At 41.5% G+C, this 23,106-nt stretch overlaps 1 protein-coding gene across 5 annotated transcripts in view; it reads right to left on the reverse strand.

Annotated features, from left to right (window-relative positions):
• The window catches only part of UNC13B (unc-13 homolog B), a 205,786-nt gene that overhangs the window by 93,537 nt on the left and 89,143 nt on the right, over positions 1–23,106 (reverse strand). The window contains exons 1-2 of one of the 5 annotated variants that reach the window (XM_088157156.1): positions 12,294–12,916; positions 1,984–4,535 (exon numbers count right to left, since the gene is read on the reverse strand). The exons of 2 other annotated variants lie outside the window; for them this stretch is intronic. In XM_088157156.1, coding sequence (XP_088013282.1) covers positions 1,984–4,429 — 2,446 coding nt within the window. In that variant the 5' untranslated portion in view covers positions 4,430–4,535; positions 12,294–12,916. Of the gene's footprint in view, positions 1–1,983; positions 6,476–12,293; positions 12,917–23,106 lie in introns of those variants that run through there. 2 more of the 5 variants (XM_088157155.1, XM_088157157.1) reach the window with 2 other exon arrangements.

The following is a 23,106-nucleotide window of genomic DNA, read 5'->3' on the forward strand; positions in this document are numbered from 1 at the left end:
AACATTTCATTGCATTCCAGGTATGATGCTTTTTCCAAATGAAGAAAACAAAAGCTTGACTCAAACTTGAGTACATTGAAACAGGACATAAAACTGCAGCCTCTCTTTCTTGAAAAAGGCATGCCAAAACTACACTATTTCAGAGAGCCACAGAATCACATAATATTTTGTTTTGGAAGAGACCTTAAAGATCATCTAGCTCCAACTCCTTCCCTGTCCAGCTGTCAGAGTCTGGGCTGCTTTGCTTCATCTCTGGGGATTTTTTCTCCAAGGTCTTGCTTTTATCCTTCATCCACCTTTTTCCACTACCTTTGATTTCTCCTGTCTCTCAGAGCACATTTCCTACATTGTGACTTCATCACACACTCATTTTTGTGGCTTCAACGCTCTACCTTTATGGGAGTGGAACACAAGTGACACCAACTTTTTGTCACATCCACTGGACGATGTTCAAGAGAACTAAACCAGGGAGGATGAGAAATCCCAATTCACACCGGAGCCAGATCTAAGGTACGAAGCATAGCTCTTCTCCTCCTCCTCAACTGTTTTGGCTACTTCTTGCCTGTGCTGCTCAAACTCTGCTGAGATGAGCAGCCTCCTCTCACATTCAGAAACAGGCTATTTCAGTACTTCTGCTGTACTGTGGCACATGCTAATCCAAACCACTGTCTGTTCCCTCAGGTTCTAAAATTAGGATATATGTCCAGGACTTGAGCACCACACAAACACTACCAAAAAAAAAAAAAAAAAAAAAAAAAAAAAAAAGGAAAAAAGTATCTGTGCCAAGCCTGCTAACAAATCTCAGCATTTCCCTCATTAAAAACTTACTGTTTGAGCCAACTCTACACTAAAGATCTTGTATAAAATAAGAAGGCAGAGACCTGATTACCAGCTTTATGATCTGCATAACTGAGAAGATGACTGGAACAGAAATCAAATACATGTTGACAGATTGTTTCTTCACAGTGAAAGCAGAGTCACTGGAAGAGCACTCCTTCATTAGATGACTCCTTCAGTGGGAAGAGGAGCCCCCATATCATTCTGACCAGCTTTCATGATTGCAAAAAGAGTGAACACAGTATTTGATACAAGGAAGTTCACAACAAGTACATGAAGATTTCAAGCTGTCATTAAAATAACTTCCACTCTTGAACCAAAGCCTCTCTCCTTAACTGCATAGTGACTCCTAGAGATGACACTAGGAAAGCCTTCTCACTGCCTGGAGAGGAAGGGGGAAAATGGACTTACACTTCCACTTTAGGTTCTGTTTTACCAAACGAAGGCTGTCAAAACATATCCCATCAAACAATGTCAGTCAGCCCAATCTCCCACAGCCTCAGGAAATGGTTTAGGAACACAGCTCCACCACTGTATCAGATCACATCTGCTGTGCTCACACATTTCAAACTCTGTGCTGGAAAAAAGGGATGTAGTTCCTCAGAAACAAAAAATTTTCCATCTCATGGTCAAGCTATTATTACTATTATTACTATTTATTATTTTTAAAAGTCTCTACTAGGATAACATCTAGCAGTGATTAAACACTGAGAACTCCCACTTTGTGACAGAGTCACTTAAAGTCCAGATCCACTCAACTCAAAAAACTGCAAATCTGGCTACTTATAGCTCAAATGCACACTTTGTTATCACATGTCTTAGCTATTATATTTAACAAGAAACCAAGTCACGAATTATGACGAAAAACCTTAACACCTGCTATTTTGAAGAAGCACTGCAAATCTCCCTCTCTCAAAGAAAAAAAAAAGGTGAAGCTTGCTAACTGGCATTTCAGTGTGTTAAACAGTAAATTTTAGGGGGTTTTGTCAATTGTAGAGCGCATGTACTGGTCTTTGTAACTATTTGCTCACAACTTTTAATAAACTCACAGAATGTTCACAGTTCACCCATAGAATGAAGTGTTGGCCACTGGCTGCACAAATACCAGATTTCGACATCTCCTTAAAAACATTTTTTTCTTTTTACCTGAATTTGTCTCCTCAGCAGAAATCCAGTTTCCTTCCTGCGCTAATTCTTTTAAGAGTCTCCTACGCATTTGTCTCTTTTCCCTCAGCACATTTTTGAAATTGTTGATGCATTTGTTCAGGTAGATGGTCTCTGCGCACACCTTGTCAAGGCTCATGGGCCTGCACTCCTTTGCTGGCTCACGTGGATGGTTCCCATCTTCTCCAAGTTCCCCAGGAGGTAACTGCTGCCCAGTAGGGATTTCAGAGTCAGATGATGGCATCATACTGGAAACAGGATGCTCATGAGAAACAGAAGAAAGATTGGAAGGAGCAAATTGCATCTGAGCAGCTGCTTCACTGTTGACATTTGCATTTGCCTGGCTCTCAGAGGACTGACTAGGAGGGGTTTCTGCAAAGTAGTCAGAGCTGCCACCCATACCTGAACTGGTCAGCATAAGCGTGTTGTCATCATCCATCTGTAAGCCACTATCATTTTCCAAAAGGATCTCAGAATCACTTGTTTCCAGTTTATGGAACACCACCTGCAGAGCAGACCTGAAGTGGTGAATAGCTTTCCCGAGCTTATTAGTGTAAAACTTCATGTCTACAAGATCAATGTTTTCCCGGGAGTGGTCAAGGAAATACTGGGAATTTTCCAGGACATCCCTAAAGACCTGATCAGTTGGATCTTGATCATTCAGGTCCATTTGGATCATATCTTTCAAGCTGTCACTACTGTCAGCCATTTCATCTGTTGTATGGTCATAGCTAATAGTTGTCACCCCACTAGAAACGTCTTCTCTTTGAACATCACCTTTCTCTGCACTGGTAAATTTGCAAGAGTTATCATAGTCTGTTTCAATTTCTTCTGTGGTTATTCCCTCATCTTTTTCTAGAAGAGAAGAAGAATTCTCAGTGACGCTTTTAGTGTCAAGCCTCTGCTCACTACTATTACTTGAAGTACACATCTGGCTTGCATGGCCCGAAGAGTCAGATGAGCAGCAGTGATTTCCATCACCTGATTTAGGTGAGTTGGTCGCCTCTGGAGGTTCAGCAAGAGCCTGGCAAATGTCTCCGTCATCTGAAGGCTGCTCACTGCAGCTTATTGTTTGTGCTTCCTTTCCAGTTTCAGGTATCAAGGTGTCTCTCTTGGTCAAGGCTGACTTCTGCACAGAATCAAGTCTCTCTCCTGCACACTGTGCTTTCCTGCTCGTGTTTTTATACTTAACCTGGCATGAGTCTGTCTGAAGGTGCCCAATTGCATCAGTTCTCTGAGCTCCATCAGGATTCATCGAGTTCTGATTATTTTTCTTTAAGCCAGACTGCAAAGAGACTGAATCTTTTTTCTGGCCCCTCTGGCCATTCTGCCGCTTTTGCTCCTCACTGGTAGCAACTCGGACCCCTGAGCTCTGCAGAAGGACAGACTTCTGTAAAATGAAGTCTCTCTGTTCACAACTCATAAGTTTCACAACTGTTGGTCTCGGCATTAATGGCTTGCCTGTACCAATATCTGACCTATAAGCATCTTTTATATACTGACTGCATTGAATACCATTGAAACAGTGATATTCAGACAAAAAGCTGCAGATTAGCTCTACTGTGTTTTCACCATCTTTCTCTGGGATGCCATAAAAATACAACACTGGTTCTTCCTTTTGTACCTCCCTTCTTGGCTCTCGACCATGCGTACCCTGGGTTTTGCCACCGGAGCCACCTTGCAGGCCTTCTATCTCACTCAAGACTGTGTCCACACAGCTGGAGACTTCATCCACAGAGCCTTTTATCAAGGTGAGGTGCTGACGGAGCTCTGCAATCTCTGTCTGGATTCGACTTATTCCCTGTAGCTCTTTAACAATGTAATCAACCACATCAGCTGACCGGTCTCTTGACTGCCTTCTTCGACTCTTATATGCAATAGTCTTTTCCTGAGGAAAGCACCCTTGCCTTTCAGCTGCATCCCTCCAGCTCATGGTAATGCTCAGGGAAGAAAGGTCCTGCCCCTCAGACACTTTGCCCTTTATTTCATTAGAGGTCTGAGTGATACCATCGGAAGAACTCCCCTTAAAGTCCTTCTTGTTCTGCTGAACTGAACATGGTATTTTTACATAGCCACCCCAGTTCAGTTCCACCTCACCAACACACACTTCACTCATCCCCTTGGAATCATGTCCTCCATCCTGATGAAAGTCCCCTCCAGCCATGGAAAATTCAGTGCTTGGAGAGCTCCTCTTGATTCCACAAACGAACATGTCTGATTCAATCTCCACTGGGGAGAGCTGGCAGCGATGTGCATGGTTTGAATTATCATCTACTGGGCCTTGGAGAAGCCGCTTCATTTTGTCCCGCAGAAACAAATGGAGTTTTTGCTTCCGGAATTGCCTCCTGCCCTGCAGTTTTACAACAGGTTTTCTGTGCAGAAGTGAAATTTCATTTTCTTGCTTTTTCAATCTACTTCTAGCAAACATTATCAGCTGCACCTGTGTTTCTCATAGTGCTACAAGCTGCACAAGCACACATCAATCACTTCCCAATGCACAACTTGCATCCAGTTTTTATTCTGTCATGAGGCAGCTACCAAAAGAGGGGAAAAAAACATTACAGTTTGGTTCAGATAGAAATATCCGAGGTAACTTAAGCAGAAGAATAATAAAACCCCAAAAATTTAAAACCAGTATAAATATGAAATCAGATAGAAAGAGGATGTGCTATTTAAAGTGTACAGACATGGTTTTGGTTTTGGCCACCTCCCCAGATCAGGTTCTTCCTGGAATAGGTGTTCCTCACTCCCTCTTCTATTCAAGAGAGTGAAAAAAAAAAGTCACATTCAAAAAGCAATTCTGTGGTCGTTTTTCTACCAGGTTTGTGAATTACTCTCAAGCTTGAGCTTCTGGCAATTGTGCACCGTGTGACCTAATTACCCCCCAAATATAGAACTGTGACATTAGAAATTCTATCCTTGCACATTTCCTCTCTTTCAAGTTCATAATCTTCGTCCTTTCTTTCTTTCTTCAAACCAAAGCAGAAATCTAACTTAACTTGGCGCAGTACCAGCTAGCCCACAGGAACTGCACAAAGTAATGTAAAGTGGCAAGAAGACTGGATGACAGATTTTAGGAGTAAAACCTTTCTGCTATTTTAGTATTTTCATCTTAATATTTTGCTATGAAGCAGTAAAAAAAATCCCAAAAATGAACCAAACAAAAAAAAACCTCAAAGCTTGCAAGCTCCAAGCTAACCTGCAGTTAAATATGCCACACTCAGCATATGCACAAACAGGCTGAGCTGACAGCATGAAGCTTCTGCATGTCACTTCTACTCCAGCTCTGGAGATTTTGCAGTTGATTATTTTCCCCAATTTAAATCCTCCCTGTAATGAGCAAAATAAAAACAAAAAACTCCATAATGTTAACTATTTTAAACTTTCACGTGCTTTTACTGCCATGCTTACTAAGCAACATACAGTCAGTCTTTCCTTCCAGAGAGTAGGGCACACAAGAGACCCACACAGGATCCTCCTGGAGGCAAGGTGACTGGAGAACACAAGTGTATTTGATGATTCAGTGTGGACTTGCTGCCTGAAGCACATATTCTTTCTCATTTTCTTGTTTTATTTAAGGCTTATGGTAACTGCCTTTCATTTTTATTGTTTCACTTTGTGGGCAGGAAGGGAGAGAGTGTTTTTTGATCTGGAGGAAGCAGCATTGCAAATACCAATCTCTATAATAAGAGCTTAATTAATATGCTATATCTGTGCTTCAGGTTTAAGTCCCATCATCAAGCATCTCAGCTGAACTTCCATACCAAAGGCAATACCTGACCTTTTCTAGGCTAAACAAATCCTCCGTGAGATTGACTGTCAGCTTCTTTAAAGAAAGTAAGTTTTAATTTTCTAGAATTTTCAGGCCATTGGTCCAGAAAAATCAGCTAGCATTTTTTGGGCTTTATTCTTAAATCTAACTATTTCCTCATATAACAAGGATGAAATAAGGAATATTTTCTCAGCCTCTCTTCTTCCACCACTTACACAGTTTAGCCACTTTCACTTGAGTGGGTAACTAATGCTTAACATCAAAAAATTACTTCTTTACCAGTCAAAAGAAGTGAACTCCTAGAGAGCAAGCAATTGGATTCAATGGCAGCCAAGAAAAAGAGCTCCATAGTTGTGGCTCCCTACATATGTTGCTTGAGGGTAGCACATAGAAATGCTCATTTCAAATATATTATCCAGCACACTGAACTCCAAGTGCTAGAAGAAAAGCCTACATATGCTTCTGCAAGGTTTCCCTCAGAAAGTTCAGTCTTTATCATGTTTCCTTCTGTATGCAGCTTTCAAGGTACCAGAAGGGTATAATGATCACTTTAGTTAAAAAAAAAAAAAAAAATCAATTCAAGACAGAGCTCGCTCTCACTTCCTTTGTCTGCTACAACACTCAAGAGCAGTAGTTTCTCACAGAAATCACTTTTTCTTGCTGAACACTTACTTGCAAGATTGTAGCTGTTCCAAAGCTGGCAGCTCAGTGCAAACAATACAATGCTGTCATTTTTACTTATATATAGTATTTGTGGCATATGTATATATGTATATATAGGTGTTTATGCATGTATATATATACACACACACAAGAATATCTACTTCGTTGCAGATTTTCAAAAGCACATCTTTGATTTCATCAAATACCAGCAGTACCTTTCCATCTTTCCCCAAGGAGGACAGAAACTGTTTCCTCCAAAGCTGGGAAGAAGGCCAGAGCAGAACACGTGGACAGCAGCTCTGGCTCAGAGGGAAGCCTTCCTACCTCTCTCTACAGTGGGTGGAAATGAAAGGAAATCACTGTTTGCCACCAAAGATCAAATCATTGCCCACTGAGTGGAATGCCAAGAATCAAGTGAGAGAATCGCGCTCTTTGTCCCTCTCCCACAGGCTCCATTCCCAACCCCAAGCCCACGCTCACAGACCCGAAGCTCTGAGCATTCACTCATTCTGTGGGCTGGTCCCAAAAGTGTCTCTGCACCTCCTGCCACGTTCTTTCCTCCTCCTCTCCGCCCAGGGCTGCATGCGTGCTCCTGTCCCCTTCCATGCTCCAGACTAGGTGCTCTGCAACTTGTCTCCTATACAGATCCCTTATATCTCTCGTGTTGTCTGTGTCAGAGCCACGCTTTTTTGTAGCAAGGACATGTAAAGTGATAATAAAAGTTAATGCAGGTTCACTCAGGGAAAAAAACCCAAACCTAATCTAGATGCAAAGACTTCTTGCTGAAGTCATTTTTTTCTTGCAGGATCACTCCAGGGGTCACATTAACACAGAACAAGAAATCAAGTCTTTAAGGAAATAATATTTGGATCCTGGTGTCCTGCCAGATGCTGAAAGCCTTCAAGGTTTGACTATATAAGGTTTGTTCTGTCTGCCTTGTTAGCAGACATTTTCTTCCAGGAGAACTCCATGCTCAGTTCAATGCAGCTATCCCTGGATGCACAGGCACCACAATTTTTATGCTCCCCAACTTCCCAAAACAGAGCCAGGCTCAAGCTCAACATGACGAATACACTGGTGCTTTACTTGGGGATGTTTGGGTTATGTTGTTATTCCCATGAAGACAAAGCTGACATACTAGGATTTTAGAGAGGGGAAACGGGTGAGCTATCACAAACACTGCACATCTCACCTTGTCACTGGACACACTTCTGAAATAGCTCTGTAATACATAAACAACAGATACTTTTCCTCCTGACATACAGATTTGCCATGACAACAGGAGTAAAAACATGTTGTGCCAGTATCCATGAATGAGAAAAATGAACATGAGAAATCCCATGAAGGAATAAAATGCAATTAAGTTCTCTCTGCTCATCAGCTGGGGATCAGCCATGTTTTATGCTTACAGCATAAAACAGAGAGCCAGGCTCTCACCAGGGAGAGGGGAGGTGATGCAACCCCCTCTGAGCAGCATCTTCAGTTTTGTGAGACACTGGACCAGCATGGTTCAAAACAAAGGCAGCATGGTGTGCCTTCAGCACTGCCCCACACTGCAGTGGGCTGGCTGCAATCTGGTGGAAGAAAAGGAGATGAGAACACAAAAACTCTGCTGAAATTAGGTATGCTTATCCTATAGAAATCATAGAACTTTTTAGGTTGGAAAAGATCTTTAGGATCATCAAATCCAACAATTTACCCAGCATTGCCAGGGCCACCACTAAACCATACACATGAGTGCCACATCTATAGGTCTTTGAAATATCTCCAGGGAGAGTGACTCCACCACTCCCATGGGTGGCTCATCCCGATGTCTGACACACCTTGTTAATGGCTATCTGGTTTTCATCACACTAAGGTTAACGCTCAGACACCTTTAGTCCACAGCGTCATGTTAAGAGGTGCTGGTACCCCAGGGTAGATGTGATGTTCAAGGAACCCAGCAAAGAGATATAAAAAAAATTAACTACGATCAGAAAAACATTTCACAGCAGCCTCTCTGGCTATTGACTCATGCTACTGAGTGAAATCTTTCTGATTAGATTATATTTGCAGTATCGTCCACACAAAGTGGTATTGCATTACCTGTACTAGCAACTGCACTAGGAAAAGCAGTAATAAATAAAATGCCTGATAAATGGTCTTGCCACTTTATAAAGTGCCATTTAAACATGAAGAATACTAATAACTAAAATGCAGGACATTGTGGGGAAGATTTTGGCATTTAAAAGAGAAAGAAATCATGGCTAAGGCTGCCATAGCAACATCGCCCCAGCACTCAGCATGCTGAAACATTGACTCTTCCTGAGAATATTATAGCATTTTAAACACAATAATTGCTGAAAGAATCCTAACAAGGCTTGACAGAGATATGAAGGGTTATCATCAGTTTTGCTGTTTGACATCTGGAGATGAGACGGCAATTTTCTGATTAATATCATTAGATTTAATTTTGGGTTAGATCATACCTGAACATGGCATTATTGTTTTGCTGCTGCGAATGAGTCTTTCTTCAAACCCTCTTCTGATAACTAACAAAAATTCTAACTTTTGAGTCCTAGCATGGATGATCAGAACAGCAAGGTACTGAGCAGAGCAATCCTGGGCAAAAAGCAGCAGAGCTGAAGAACAAAACATAATGTTGAGAAACACCATCTCAGGACATTTAGGCTGAAAGTAAAGTGAGGAAGAGACACATGGAACTCCACAGTGGATTGAAGAGGAAATATATTCATGCCACTGAAAGGACAGTAGTTACAAGAGGATGACAGTAATTTTACACAAAACAATGCGAGGAGAAAAACTGTTACTCGGTCTCTTGGTAACCCTTTCAGTCCCTCTGCTGCCAAGCCTCAACACTTCCTGTTCAGGAATTACTGCACTATCTGCAAAACCACATCTCAGCCCTATCTGTAGAACTTTCTTAAGTTTTTAAACACTTCCAAATATAATTTACAGGTTGTACCTATACCTACAACCTGTTTCAATACAGCTAAGCAAAAATTATGACAAAACACTTCAATGCAGGTATGAATGACAGCCAGCCTTCACACCTGACATATTACAGAAAGAAAACCACTTAAAACCTTGCCGGAGCAGTTTGATACAAGTGACAAAAGGTCAGGTGAGGTCAATCTGCCATCCTCAGGGTAGAAAACTGATCCAGGGAACACTGCATATAACATATTTCTGCACCTCCCACACCACAGTTATTTCTCACTTTTGCATAAGGCCAGCTGACCAAGGTAAAAAAAAAAAAAAAAAAAGCATATCTGAATAATATTTTGCCATACCAGCAAGTTATCAGGGTAGCTATTAAGTAAAGGAAAAGTAAAAATCACAAACTATGAGGGTAAAACACCCACCGAAGTGCTGTGGGTTCATGGCATTCACCAATGTAAAAACTTCTGTTGCAAAACAGCATAAAATTAAACTAATGTAATGGAGGAGTATCACTGTGTAGTAGATGGAGGAGATAGCACTTCTTGCTTAACTCCTTAATACCCTCTACAAACTTAGGGAACACCCCAGAAGTTAAGTGTGTCTCAGCTTTCTGTAAAATGGGGGCTGTCTGTCATCTCGACAGCATCCCTTCTGTGAGCACAGATGGACAGGGACTGAGACATCCAGGCTTTAAGTCCACCTGCCTTGAAAACCCCTGGAGGGCATCTCAGCACCAGGCAGCCCTTCCATTCTTCAGTGCCTCAACATGCTCATTCCCTCTGCATCCTCCTATCCCAGTTTTTCCTGCAGGCTGGAGGCAGCAGTGCCTGGCACAGCGATGCATCGCCTGCAGTAACAAATGAGGTCTGTCACCACCTGGCAGCCAGGAAAAGGCAGCATCCAGAGACAGAAATAGAGGTTGTCCCCAAGCACAGAGGGAGGCACAGGCTGCAAGCTGCAGACCATGTCAGTGCAAAGGCTCATGCTTGATAAGCAGGAAGCTAACTCTGAGGCGCCTACCTAGTTCTGAGACAGCCCTGTGCTGAGGAAAAGGCAAAAGGGATAACTGACTACTGAAAATAGACATCACAGCTGCTTCTTTCTATCTTATGTAAAAGTTCCTTCATTCCTTTCCAGCAAATACAAAACCTGAGCAGCAGCTGTCAGCAGCTTAAGAGCAAATGGGGAAATAATTAAGTTCAGCAGTACCCTGAACTGAGTATTTCCAAAGCATGAGCGTTTTGTACACGGCTGAATCTATCAGTAGATGGTTCACCCATAACAACATATAGCATTAATTGTTCCTTAAAACAGATTTATCCCAAATCAAGATCCTAAGAACAAAGCATTATATTGAACACATGGGCCAGGATCAAGGAGCAGCTTCTTGTTTAAAGGAAACAGCTCCAAGAACTGTAACAAAATTATCAGGGCATGCTGACAGGTTGGCCGGCCAAGGGATGAAAACTCTAGAAATGTCTGCCAAATTTTGGGGAAAGGTTTCCGATTATTCAGCTATCTCTAACCAGAAAGAAAACAGACAACACTGGTACAAACACAGTACCTCTGGCTTAAAAAAGGTTTGCATGCACTGTTATGAAAATGCTGGATGATGCTAAGAGCTCTGCCTAGACTTACAGAAATAGAACGTGCTGTGCCTCTCTACTTCCATCCAACTTACAGCCCAGTGCTGAACTACTGCTGGACCAATAGTGTGAACTCTCCAAGTCCTGCATTGACAAGAACCACCATGAACTACCCATCAGAAGGATTTTCTCAAAACTCTGATGACTCATGGAGGTTTATTTGAGCTGGTTTGCAGGTGACAGTGCCTCAGCTCACAGGAACATTCAGGCAGGGGAGGGACAGGCAGTACTCACCAGTACAGGGTGATGAATTAGGAGACCCAACTTCTGTTATCAGGACAGAGAGAGCACAGCCCTGGTACAGACTGGTTCTACACAGTCTTACTCACTGATTCTGACTTGTTCTGCACTCCTTTAGGACAGACACTTGAAAGTGTTCAGCCAGGCTGGGTGAAGGTACCATATGCAGCAAATGGAATAAATAGGGTTTTACAGCTCATAATATTAAAACATAGCACGTGGCAACTAAAATCCTCCTGGGCTAAAACTGCAGCTTTACTTCTATAAGCTCTCTCCTTTTCATCTCAGGGACTGAGGACCTTAGCATTCTGTATTAAGTTCTTAGGTTTATCCCCAAAAGGTTTGCTCCATTAGCAAAAGAAACCTGCCCATATAAATGGAATGAAAACTGAAAAGATATCTGAAAACAGTCACACCATCTGCTCTGATTCACCAGCTTGTACAGCATTCTCATCGCTCCAGCATGCCAGTCATTCCATCTCATCAACTCACAAGCTCCTCAGCACAAGAAATCAGGCCAATGACAAATACTTTGTGTTAAAAAAAACCCCTTTCTTAAGTGACATTTAAGGAAGAATCAAACTAGTAATTTAATTACTTCAAGTTATTTGTTCCCAAATGATCAAATTTAAATTATCCCCAAGCTCCTTTCCCTTTAACTGTTCTTCTCATAGTGATTTTGATGTCAATTTCCAGCTGAGATACAAACCCTCCTAACAGAGAAGTATGAGAAGTAAACAGACACAACCTCAATTATACCAGTCATAAGAAATCTACAATTAGTGTCTAATGGGTGAAAACAAAAACTAAGAAACAGAGCATACAAATGAACATACAAAGTGTAAATTGTTTTCACAAAGCACATTTTTAAATCCAGTCAGCTTCCAGTGGAGCTATTGTATTGCTAAAGTAAACACACACACACGCACACAGAGAGCCCACTCTAAAAATAAAGAGCAATTCTCCTTGGTTGCTGCCTACTTGCAGTTTATACCCAGGCACTTAATTTGTTCCAATCTTTCACTTACCTTGCCGCTTCAAAACAAAATAAAGGGTTAAAATGTAAAGGAAATGTACTGAATTAATAGAAAATTACAGAATACAATAGCTTGTTCTCATAGAAAATACAAGTCCTGAAGGATTCCTAATGTTGTTAAAGGTTCACCAGATAATGAACTTTCACTATGGAGATTATCAACATATTGTTGGTGTCCCATCTGAGGTATCAGGGAAAGAAACGTTAAAGGCACCGAGAGTTTCCCATTCCACAGCAGCACTAGGATGAGAAATCACGTAAAGTTGAAGGCATGTTGAAGGGAATAAAAAAATGCAAACAGCTACTAAAAATCCAAAAAGCAAAAACCAGCAGAAGCTAATGATTGCAAAAGCTAAAAATGCAGAAATCCTTTTGGTTTCCAGGAGCATCCCTCAACAGAAATTCTTTAGTTCCCCACCACAGTGCATCTTTTCCCCTTCTCAAGCTGTACCAAGTACAGTTAAAAACTTCATGCTTCTCTTCAGATGTGACTCAACAGAAAATATTGTACTTCAGAGGCAGAGAGAAAGCTGTGCAGCTACTTTACTCCTCCTCGTCAGCTGCCTACTGCCTAGCTCCTCACACACGCAGCCTCCCCGCTTCACTCCTCGCCTCAAAATGATTCTCCACTTTATTATCCATTCAGAAGGAAATACGAACTGATGGAGCCAATCTGACTAAAGACAAAACGCACTCCTTTGGCATTACGAGAGCAGGCAGTGCAGCGCAGCGAGTGGATCTCTGCTGGAAAAGCATTCTGGCATCCTGTGGGACTGTGGAGAAGGGGGGCTGGGGGGGAAAAGCCCAGAACCCAACATAATCAACCAGCTCCAAGAAGATTTTTTGCTCAGCTCTGAGACAGAGGTTTATTTTTATCACTCCTGTTCACCCCACGAATAACCCACAAGATTCAGCAATGCCCTTGCTGAAATGAATCCAGTTTCCAAGGAAGACTAGTACCAGCTCTGCTACAAGTGTGGGGGATTGAACACCCGTTGATCTCTCATTTCCCAAAAATAAAAGTCACATTGTTACATAAAAGAATGACTGCAGAAGTGCTGTGCACAGAATCAGATCCACTCACGTTGTACTGACACTTCTCTCCTGGGAGTGAGCAGCAGCAGGCACTCATCCTGCAAGAAGTGCCTGAATTAAAGGCACCATTTATCTGCCCCACAACCTGCTCCAGAGGCATACAGCTAACTGGAACTAAGAAAACCTCGCTGGCCAGTTGATCCATGTCCACATCCCCCCTCCCACAAATGCTCCCTTCATGCTGTCCCCCCTCTTCGTGCACCCAACACAAACACCCACCTCCTTCCCGGATACTGTTTCTCTGCCTCTAGCATCAAAGGCACTGTGTGAGTGCTGGTGTTGCTCAAGAACAACTCACTGCATCTTTCAAAACAGTATTTTTTCACAGTGTGGGGTGGGATTCTGAAGAGGCCTATATGACTTAGCTGTGGAAATGCCACTATCCTCCCATCTGTTCAAACACCTCCTACCTCCTCGTGAGCCAGCCTGGTTGTCAATGATACTTCCCCTTCAGTATCTTACCTACACCAATATCAACTTTAATTCACCACTTCTTCCACAAGCATCACGGTGCTCCCTGTCCTGCCCTCACCACGGTGAATATCCTCCTGGCACCTTCAACCCTGTGCTCCCACAGTTTCATCCCAGCACCTTGATGTAGTGCCAGCTGGTAACAGCCAGGCTGGTGTCCCAGTTCATTTGCTTGTTTTGGGTAACGAGTTTCACATATAGATATACACATAATGTCACAGCTCACAATAGTTTATATCAACAGCACCACTGGTGAACTGTATCCCTTGTTCTTTCCATGTACAGCCACAGCACTGCCCCTTTCAGCTAGGAATAGAAATCATGCCACCAGCCTCCTTTCAGATCCTCTGCAAGGCTGATGTTCCTTGTGGTCACTCATACCCTCCATCCCCCCAGAACACCCTCTCATTTTTGCTCTTTCCTTTGTTGCAGGGCAGGGAGTATAGGTCAGATTTTGAGAAGTGATTTAGCTCTAAAGGATTTTAAGAGTCTGACCCTGAGTAGCTCATTATATGTTTGCATTCTGCCAGGAAAGCAGGGTTCCTGCCCAGCTGAGAGCACTGAGTCTGACTGCAATAGGAATGATTCTACTAAACACAGCAATTATAGCCCTTGAGCTTAGAATCAGAACCCTGCATCAAATTCATCCACATAAAGATGAAGACTGCCCAGCTGAGAAAATAAAATGCAATCCAGGATTTGAACAGTACTTAGAATCTTCAAAGCTCTGCCTATAAGTAACAAGAGAAAGATGCTGAGAGAGGTCTCTTACATAGCAATAGTTTGAAAAGAAAATAGTAGGTATCCATCATACACTTTTTAATTTACATTAACACTCTACAGCACCTGAAGTATCCACTAGACAGCATCACAGGCTTTTAAATGCCTCACTCTTTCCAAAGACCCCACCACAAGTGGAGCCAAGTCATCTTGCCATCACTGCCTCTGTCCCTCCCATCTTTTCCTTCCTTGGTCTTTGCCCATCCCTCAAGCCATCATCAACAGACAGTAACATACCAAAGTCAAAAATGTACCAGAGTCAAACACAATGCTCCAGCCACAGCTCCTGAGATGCAAAGAGCCCATAAAAATTTCCAAATTTCCACATAAAATCACAATATTCCCATGTCTGTCTTACGGAAACAGGAGAGAATAACACATGGAAAAGGTGAGCAAGTCTCATTAGACAGAGCCAGGGGACATTAATAAAGGAGGTCATAAGGAATGAAGTGCTGGGAAATGTCACTGCCCTTACCACAACTCACAATGTGGCTAAAAAAGATAAAAAACCAGGTGCCCTCAGAAGAAAGGAAGATGACACCTTTCAAACATTTAAAACCCCTTACCTAATGCAAAGGATATTGAGAGAGACTCTGTTTTTCAGAGATTTTTTCTGAAATAATGAAGATAATTTCATGAGTAAAATAGGCATGACCTGAACATAAAAAATTCTGTGAGAAAGTCTATGTTTTACCTTAAGGCTCAGTGCACTGAGTTATTTGCTTTCTACTAGAGAAATAAACTTCCACTTAAAAATTTAAATACTTCTTACTGCAATTTTTTAATTCACCAACAGATTTTAATTTTAGGTTGAGCCAGCAGGGAATTATTAAAACTGATAAAGCCTGGCTTAGCTATATAGGCCAAATGCTTTGATGTCTGCGAGGTATACGTTACCCTTTCTTCTTTTTTAATCCTCATTATCTATTTCATTCCAATTTCCTGTAAAGTACTGAATTACTGATAAAATTGTAAAAAGTAAGCAATTCCTTCATGAGCACGAGTGGATTAACCAAAGGGAAATGAGCACTCTTCAAGCACAGGTCCTGCCCCTCCCTCTCGCACACTTACACCCCTTCTCCCTGCAGGAAGACAAGCAAGAACATTTCTACTTGGTTTGGGGCAAGTAGAAAAATCAGTAGCTATGGAAATTAGACTACAAAAATGTAACACAGAGATGAAACAAAGAAACAAGGTGGGGGAAGTCAAGAGAAAAAAGTCACTGGAGAAAGGCTTGTCTAGAACTGCAGGGAAAAATGCCCAACTCATTATTCTCAGGTTTAATTTATCTCACAAACGGCATTGGACATCTCCAAGTCAAGAGATCTCTAAAACAATTTTTTTATTAAAAAAAAAATAACAAATACAAGAACCATCTGTCCCAGGTGACACTGCCTGCTGCATCTCCCTAAAGACAGAGTTCTCGGTAAGGCAGCTTGATCTCAGTGCTGCACTAGACCTCACAAGCTCAAATACACAGTATAAAGTTTATCAATTTATTCAGCAGTGAAATCATGCTATTCATGCTATATCATGCTTCTTCAAAGCCACAAAAAGATTAAATCAATCACCAGTCTAAAGACGAAGTGTTAATGAAACAGCAGTGACCTCCTGCTGTTTGGCAGCTGTCCTCAATGCATACCAGCTCTGAGGAGCTGTGCATCACACAACCCAAGCAGCGCTGCTGAGACATGAGACTCTGTATTTTCAGGCATTTTAAACTGCCCTGTCAATGATGCTGCTGTCCTTACAGTAGCTCCAGAACACATTAATGAAACATATACTTAAGATGTTCTGTCAGATGAAAGAACAAACTTAAGAAAGTGCCATTCGAAGCACTAATGGCTTTCTTTTCCCTCTAGGAAAGGCTGAGGCAAGAGCAACATACAAATTTGGAAGGGAAGAAAGGCACAGGTACCTCCCACAGCACCTTGAGCACCATGGAAACTGATAATGGCCTGAAATTACACCGAAAGACTTTTTAAAAATGAAGGAGAGAATCTCCCCCAAAGTTTCCAAAGTTCTCACCTTTTGAAAAGTTTATTTTTTCTTCTCATACAAATTGAATTATTTTCTTTATAGAAAGACAATGAGAATGGCACTAGCGCAATGAAAAAAATGCTATAGATCGGAGATATCAGAACTTCTTATGGTACAAAGACAGGCAACCTCAGTTCATTTGTTGTGAATGGCTGAGACCATAACACTGACTGATTCATCCCTATAGGAAAGATGTTTACATTCCATATGTAAACATCATCCAACTGTAAGGACATCTGTTGAACTCAGATATCAATGAACAAATAGAAGAAAACAGAACAAATAGAACAAATAGAAGGAAAGACTTTCACAAGAATGTAATAAGATTCAAAGAGTAGGATTTTTATGAGGTTAATGGAAAAAAAATGGATCAACATACCACTAGTATTTTTTAAGAGACACAAACTTTACACCTTCACAGTTTAGGCCAATCCTAATCAGGCAGGGAATAATCAGAGACCTTTGATTTGCCTGCAACGCATTCTCCCATCTCTGTCCCTCTAAGGCTGCTGCTACCACACCAGTCAAAAGACTCCTCCAGAGGCTGAACAGATCTAGTCTCACATGGGAAGTCTTAAGGTGAGAAATCCTTAAGAGATTATTGGTCATAAAGCTAAAATCCCTCATATTATTATCGTCCATTTAACTTCTTTACAGCAATTGTTACTCACAATGGCAATGCCTCTCCTCAGAGGTGTGAGGCAGCCTTTAAATGCAGGTGCTAAACCTGCTCATCCCTTTCTTGTCTTGATCGGGAGGTTTGCACTTTTGATTTTGGGATACAAAAAAACCAAACACTATCAGCTCTGCACACTTCACAGAAAAGACTATTTTATTCCTCATTCAGTAGGTTCCAACCACTCTGGGGCACAAACAAGCCTTGGCTCCCAGACACCACGCTCCCTTCAGAAGACGCAGCCGAGACAATGCCAACCCCACTCGTCACAGCCCACACCAGCCTTCAAAATCAGGGTGATGAGACTTTAAAAGCAGAGCTGTCTCAGGTGACAGGCTGTGGGAAGCATGTTGTCTCCTTGTGCCCCAGCAACAACAGACACAAAACCTTCTTTAATGTACTTATGAAAACATCAGGATAATCCTACAGCTCTATTCCTGGTTTTGGGCTGTCCATCTGAAAGCACAGAAGCCGTTCTCTAGCTGAATTATCATTCCCTACTTTAAATTATGAAGTACAATTAGAAGATGAACTCTTGAAAAAATGATAGAGCCTTCTGCAACTCAGGTGACTTGAAAACTTTAACCAGCTGGATGCCCCCATTCTGGAAACAGCTATTATCAACTACCAGCTATTACGCTGGTTTTTAGACTGGAGTCAGCTTAAATACTTTAAGTCAATAGGCAGTGAGGAAGCATTTACAGCAGAGAAAACTCTCCCTCTGCTGCCTCCTCCTTCAAATTACATGTCTCTCTCTTCTAACAGCATCCAAAATGTAAGGACTTGATATCCTACGAAATTGGAAAATTACAATCAATGCGTTAATTGCACATCTGATTAAATAATCAGCATCCCTAAAATGCAAAGGCATCTGGGCACAGACATGTGCTGTGGGTAGAAAAACCTGTAATTATACTCTCAGTTGGAGCTGTAATTGCTTTTTTGATCAAGAAACCTGGGAAGGAAAGGTTGCAGATGATATGAAACGTAGACCTCAAGTAGACATAACAGTTTTCCAACGTGAACTAGTTGAGGCAAGCACAAGGTAAGTAAGATATTCAGCAATTCTATTGTAAACAGAGATAAAGAAATAATACACTTTACTTACAGCAGTGGAAAGCTATGTTAGACACCTGGAAAAGCTTTTAATCAGCAGTGAGCACAGATTATCAAGGGAAGCTAAAAAAATCTCTATCCCAGAAGGTTTTAACAAGTGGAAGTGCACACATTTTTAAGGGATGCTTTTGAAGAAGATAGATGGTCTAGTTAATCTCTTCACATCTCAGTTTTATTGCTCTTTATCCTTCAGAGCCTATCTGACGTAGGAAACTACAAGGTAACACATATAGCTGGCTAAGAGGCGTGAGGGTACATTACTCCCCACGGATGGTCTGCAGGACAACCCTGCTTCCCACAAAACAACAGCTTAGTTCAGACATTGCAGAGCCCATTTTTCCTACCTGAGCTTGACAGTGAGGACATGGAAATTGCCTCTCAGAGAAGTGTCCATGCATTCTGCAAGGTCAGTCCAACACACAGGGATTTGGCTGAAGTAAGTAAATGTCTTGATCCTACAAGGTAGCATTCTGTATGAACTTCCACAATTCTTCCCCTGTTTGAATGTAAATCCTTTCTCAGCTAGAAGAGGGTGTCCTTCTGCTCACTGAACATGAAACTATTTAATATTGTTTCCTTGGTGTCACTCAAAGCAGGATGGCATGCTTTATTCATTATATCACAGCCAGATCCTACCATTACTTGCAGTTACATCACCATTACATGCAGCGAGCTAAGGGGCACTCCTCATCATATTACTAAAGTAATTCAAGCTTAATTAGTGTTTTGACAGTATACTTGTGAAGCTAAGAAGTCCCCACTACAACTGAAGAACAAGGGCAGTATCAGGTCAAGAGCTTCTTCTCTGAACCCTCATCTCAGGGCAACAAACCCCAGATTTCTCAAAGTAATTAAGCTGGGAGCATATCAAGCACTAAAAAGTCTGGCTTTCCAGCTATTTCACTTACTGCTCTGATAACTCATTTCCAGAATTTTAAATCAAATAACCAGAAATCAATTCATGGATCTGAGAGAGAGGCAATGGAAAAATAATTTCAAAAGCCACAGTGGCTTGTCCAGCATCATGTAATAACATGGCAGGGGAACAACAACTAAAAATCCTACAAGGCAATGTCCAACTACTCTACTAACAGGTTGTCAGGTTGTGTCCTCTACTAGCACTTTCCTTCTCATTGCTACATATGCCCCAACTTTCAAAAAGTAGTGAGAAAACATTTTTTACTATCCTATCATTTTTACTATCCTACCTTCAACTTTATGTCTCCTGGCTGAAGTAATATGCTTTTCTTTTGTTGGGAATAATTTTGTGTATTTATATTCCCTGCAGAAGGCAGCAGTTGATTAATGAACCCAAATACCCCGCAAATACTTGCTGTGAACCCCATATAAGCCTCTCCAGTCTCCGAGGACTCCATTAACACAGACACTGAACAAGAAAAGCACCCTGACCCATCAGGGTCTGACAAAGCCAACTCCAGTAACCACCCCCATATTAATAAACTCAGATACTTTTCACACCTCCAGTAAGGGCACTGGCACTTGACAGGTTCACACTGGGCCTGAATCAAGGGGCTCTGGAAATCCAGTCAGCCTGCCCTGCTAACTGGGGGGGACAGAGGAAGAAATTTAATGCAAAATAAATTAAAATAGCTGGACTAAGAAAGACTCTGCAAGACAATGAAAACTGCACTACAAACCAGGCTTTGATAAGACAACTGACCTCAGCAAACTCACTGAGAGGCCAGCCAGTCAAGCACAGATGGACCAAAACACACTCAAATACTGAGCAAGTACGGTGGGGTTACTCGAATAGCTGCTGCCACTGCTCAGTGCCCCCAGGGCACCAAAACCATTCCACCCTTCCAGAGAAATGAGTGTAAATGCACGTTTAAAAAGGGATGATTCTGGCAGCTGTGAACAGTTGTATATTAACAAGCTATTACTACTGCGAGCTAAAAATAGAGTGATATAATTATAATTTGGAGGAGTAACATGTATCCACGTCACAAAATATGAAGGAGAGTTGTACTTGCTTTAAATTGAGTTCCTTAAATTAGACATAACAAAATTCAGAGTGAATACACCAGCCAATCCATAGGTATTTGTGTAGACAAAACTGGATCCCTCAAGTACCCGTTACATGAGATACCACAAAAAAACTTGCAGGAATTTCAATCTGCTGCACTAGCATAATACACTGAACAAAAATAGAAAAATATAAATAAATTGCATTAAAATTTAGCACTCTCAGATTCTCAATAACAGTTTCTCAAAAATGTGTTTGCTATCTTAAAATACAAGGTGAATATTGACTCATTAACAAAAATAAAACCCAGATGGAGACATGGTTAAAATAAACTGATCTTTCACATAAAGCAATTTCTATTTGCACTTCAAATATTCTTGTATGCAACAACCTAAAGTATTAACCAAAGTGAGGCTAAATGAATTGAGTCTAGAACTGGTTTATCTAAATTCACTCTTACATGGACAGCTCTATTATATCCTTTTTAGTACATGTCCCTGATTTTGTGTCTAGTGCTTTTCTAGGTCTTCGATAAAAGAATTTTCAAGTACTAGCTTTTAAAAATCTTTTAATGACTATAAGTTCAATTGCAATTTATTACCTAAGTAAGAAATTGAAATCCCATGGGGAATTTCTAAAATCTGATTTAAGAACAAACCTGTTTACAAACTGTACCATATTTTCTGAACTATTACCACTTGAACATTCATCAGAAAACAAAATTGTATCTATGACAGGTTCATTACCAGGCATGAGTCACTCAGAATAGCCATTCTTCCAGAAACCCCTCATGCAGTCTAGCATCCTTAATATCTGCTGTGCAACTGTATGGAAAAGCCACCACACAAGAAGGACTGCAATATGATTTTCACAATTTCAATTCTGTGAGAGCTTCTAAGCAAATACGTCTCCTACACACCCTTGGTTGTGTTTGGAAACCCACAGGGTCCTGCAATGTGGCAGCGTGACAGCAAAGGCAGCCAGGTGGGCAGAGTGAACACAGGGAGGCCACGCCATTAGGAACAGTGACAGAGGCTGTGGTTCCATGGACATTTCTGACAGCCTACTCAGAGGCTGTCTGGATGATGAAGCCCCTATACTTTGCTCCCACTGGCAACCGTCATATAATAGTATTCATAAAAAGACCTGGTTTTAGATTAATTAGAAAGGGCAAAAAAAACCAATTTGGAAGCTGTTCACTAGCAATTAGAAAAATCACTTTCTGATTTCTAGCCTGGGTTTGTTCTTATGCCCCTGTGCTCTTGTGCTAACAGTAACCTTTCACTTAGACAGCTGTAAACTTGCCAATATTTACTCCCATATTCTATTAGTACATGGCAGCAACATCTGCTCTCAGCTTCCAGTCTACTAAGCTGAGCCATACTTGTTTGGTCTCATCTCACACAACCTTAGCACCTTCCAACCCTGGGCTGCCATGATGTTCCCTCTCCAATGTCTCTAATGTTTGCAATAGTCCCCATTTTCTCCAAATCATTTGCTGGTTTCCTACACGTCATATTAGAAACATTATAGAAATACAGGCAGAAGAGACCTATTGCCTACCTGGTTTGCCAACAGGGTAGCATGGACCATAAAGCAATTAATTTTACTGATTTCCTATTAGCCAAGCAGTAAGGCTTTTTTTTGTAGTTAATTTTACAGCCCTACTAGTGAGGGCAGACTAAATGAGTTTACAGTTACCCAGAACGGCCCTGTCTTCTCTTACTGATCCAATGCATAAACACAGCTTAAACAGGATCCTCCAGTTTTGAGCACATTCTCTCATAGTCCAGAGGGCAGCACAACTGCTGACCTGCTACTACATCATCCTGAAAACCTGAAGGCAGCAAAAGACTCTCTGCCTAGAGCACCCCAGCAAACTGGCACTCAGATTCATCTCAGCCCTTCCAGCATCTAGTACCTGCACACTTGAGCAACAGCTGAGAATCTCAAGCTACATTTGGGATTTCACTCCAGCTTTATGCCTAAATTATCTTTAGGTTTACAGCACACGAAGGATAGAGCTGTCAACAACCTCAGGAAATTCTTCCTGCATAACAGATATTGATACACTGATGTTCTCAAGTGCCTTTCAGCAGAGGAGGTGTGTTACAAACTCAGCTCACAGACTGCCAGGAAAGGCTGCAGGCCTTTTCTTACAGATTCAAAAGCCAAGGAGAGGAAGAACTGGTCCCACCTTTACCACCTCCAGATTTCAAATTAAACCAATGGGGAACCACTGAAAAGACCTTTTGAAAAGGTCAGTCATTAACCAGCAGAGCAATACAAATGAACCCACAATTTGACCCGAATCTGGCTCACAATGTCACAAAACTGTTCTCCACTATGTCACAAAACTGTCCAGATTAAATATGAGCTGACAGCAGACAGTATATGTGTGTCTATCATATGACTTAAAAATACCATTTGAATGCCAAGAAATTAGTCTGGATGCAAAGAAAGTTCCTGTTAACTCAGTAAGGGTTAACTCAGTAAGAACTACATCCATACACTCATTTGCTGCATCACAAAACCTGCTTGAATTCTATGCAGAAAATAAAAATGCTACTCTGTTTCCAGCTGACATATCTGAAGGACAGGATGCCATCCAGAGGGACCTGGAAAAGCTGGAGAAGTGGC

This window comes from Sturnus vulgaris, chromosome Z, assembly GCF_052056855.1.
Source record: "Sturnus vulgaris isolate bStuVul1 chromosome Z, bStuVul1.hap1, whole genome shotgun sequence".
In the NCBI taxonomy this organism is placed as follows: Eukaryota; Metazoa; Chordata; class Aves; order Passeriformes; family Sturnidae; genus Sturnus; species Sturnus vulgaris.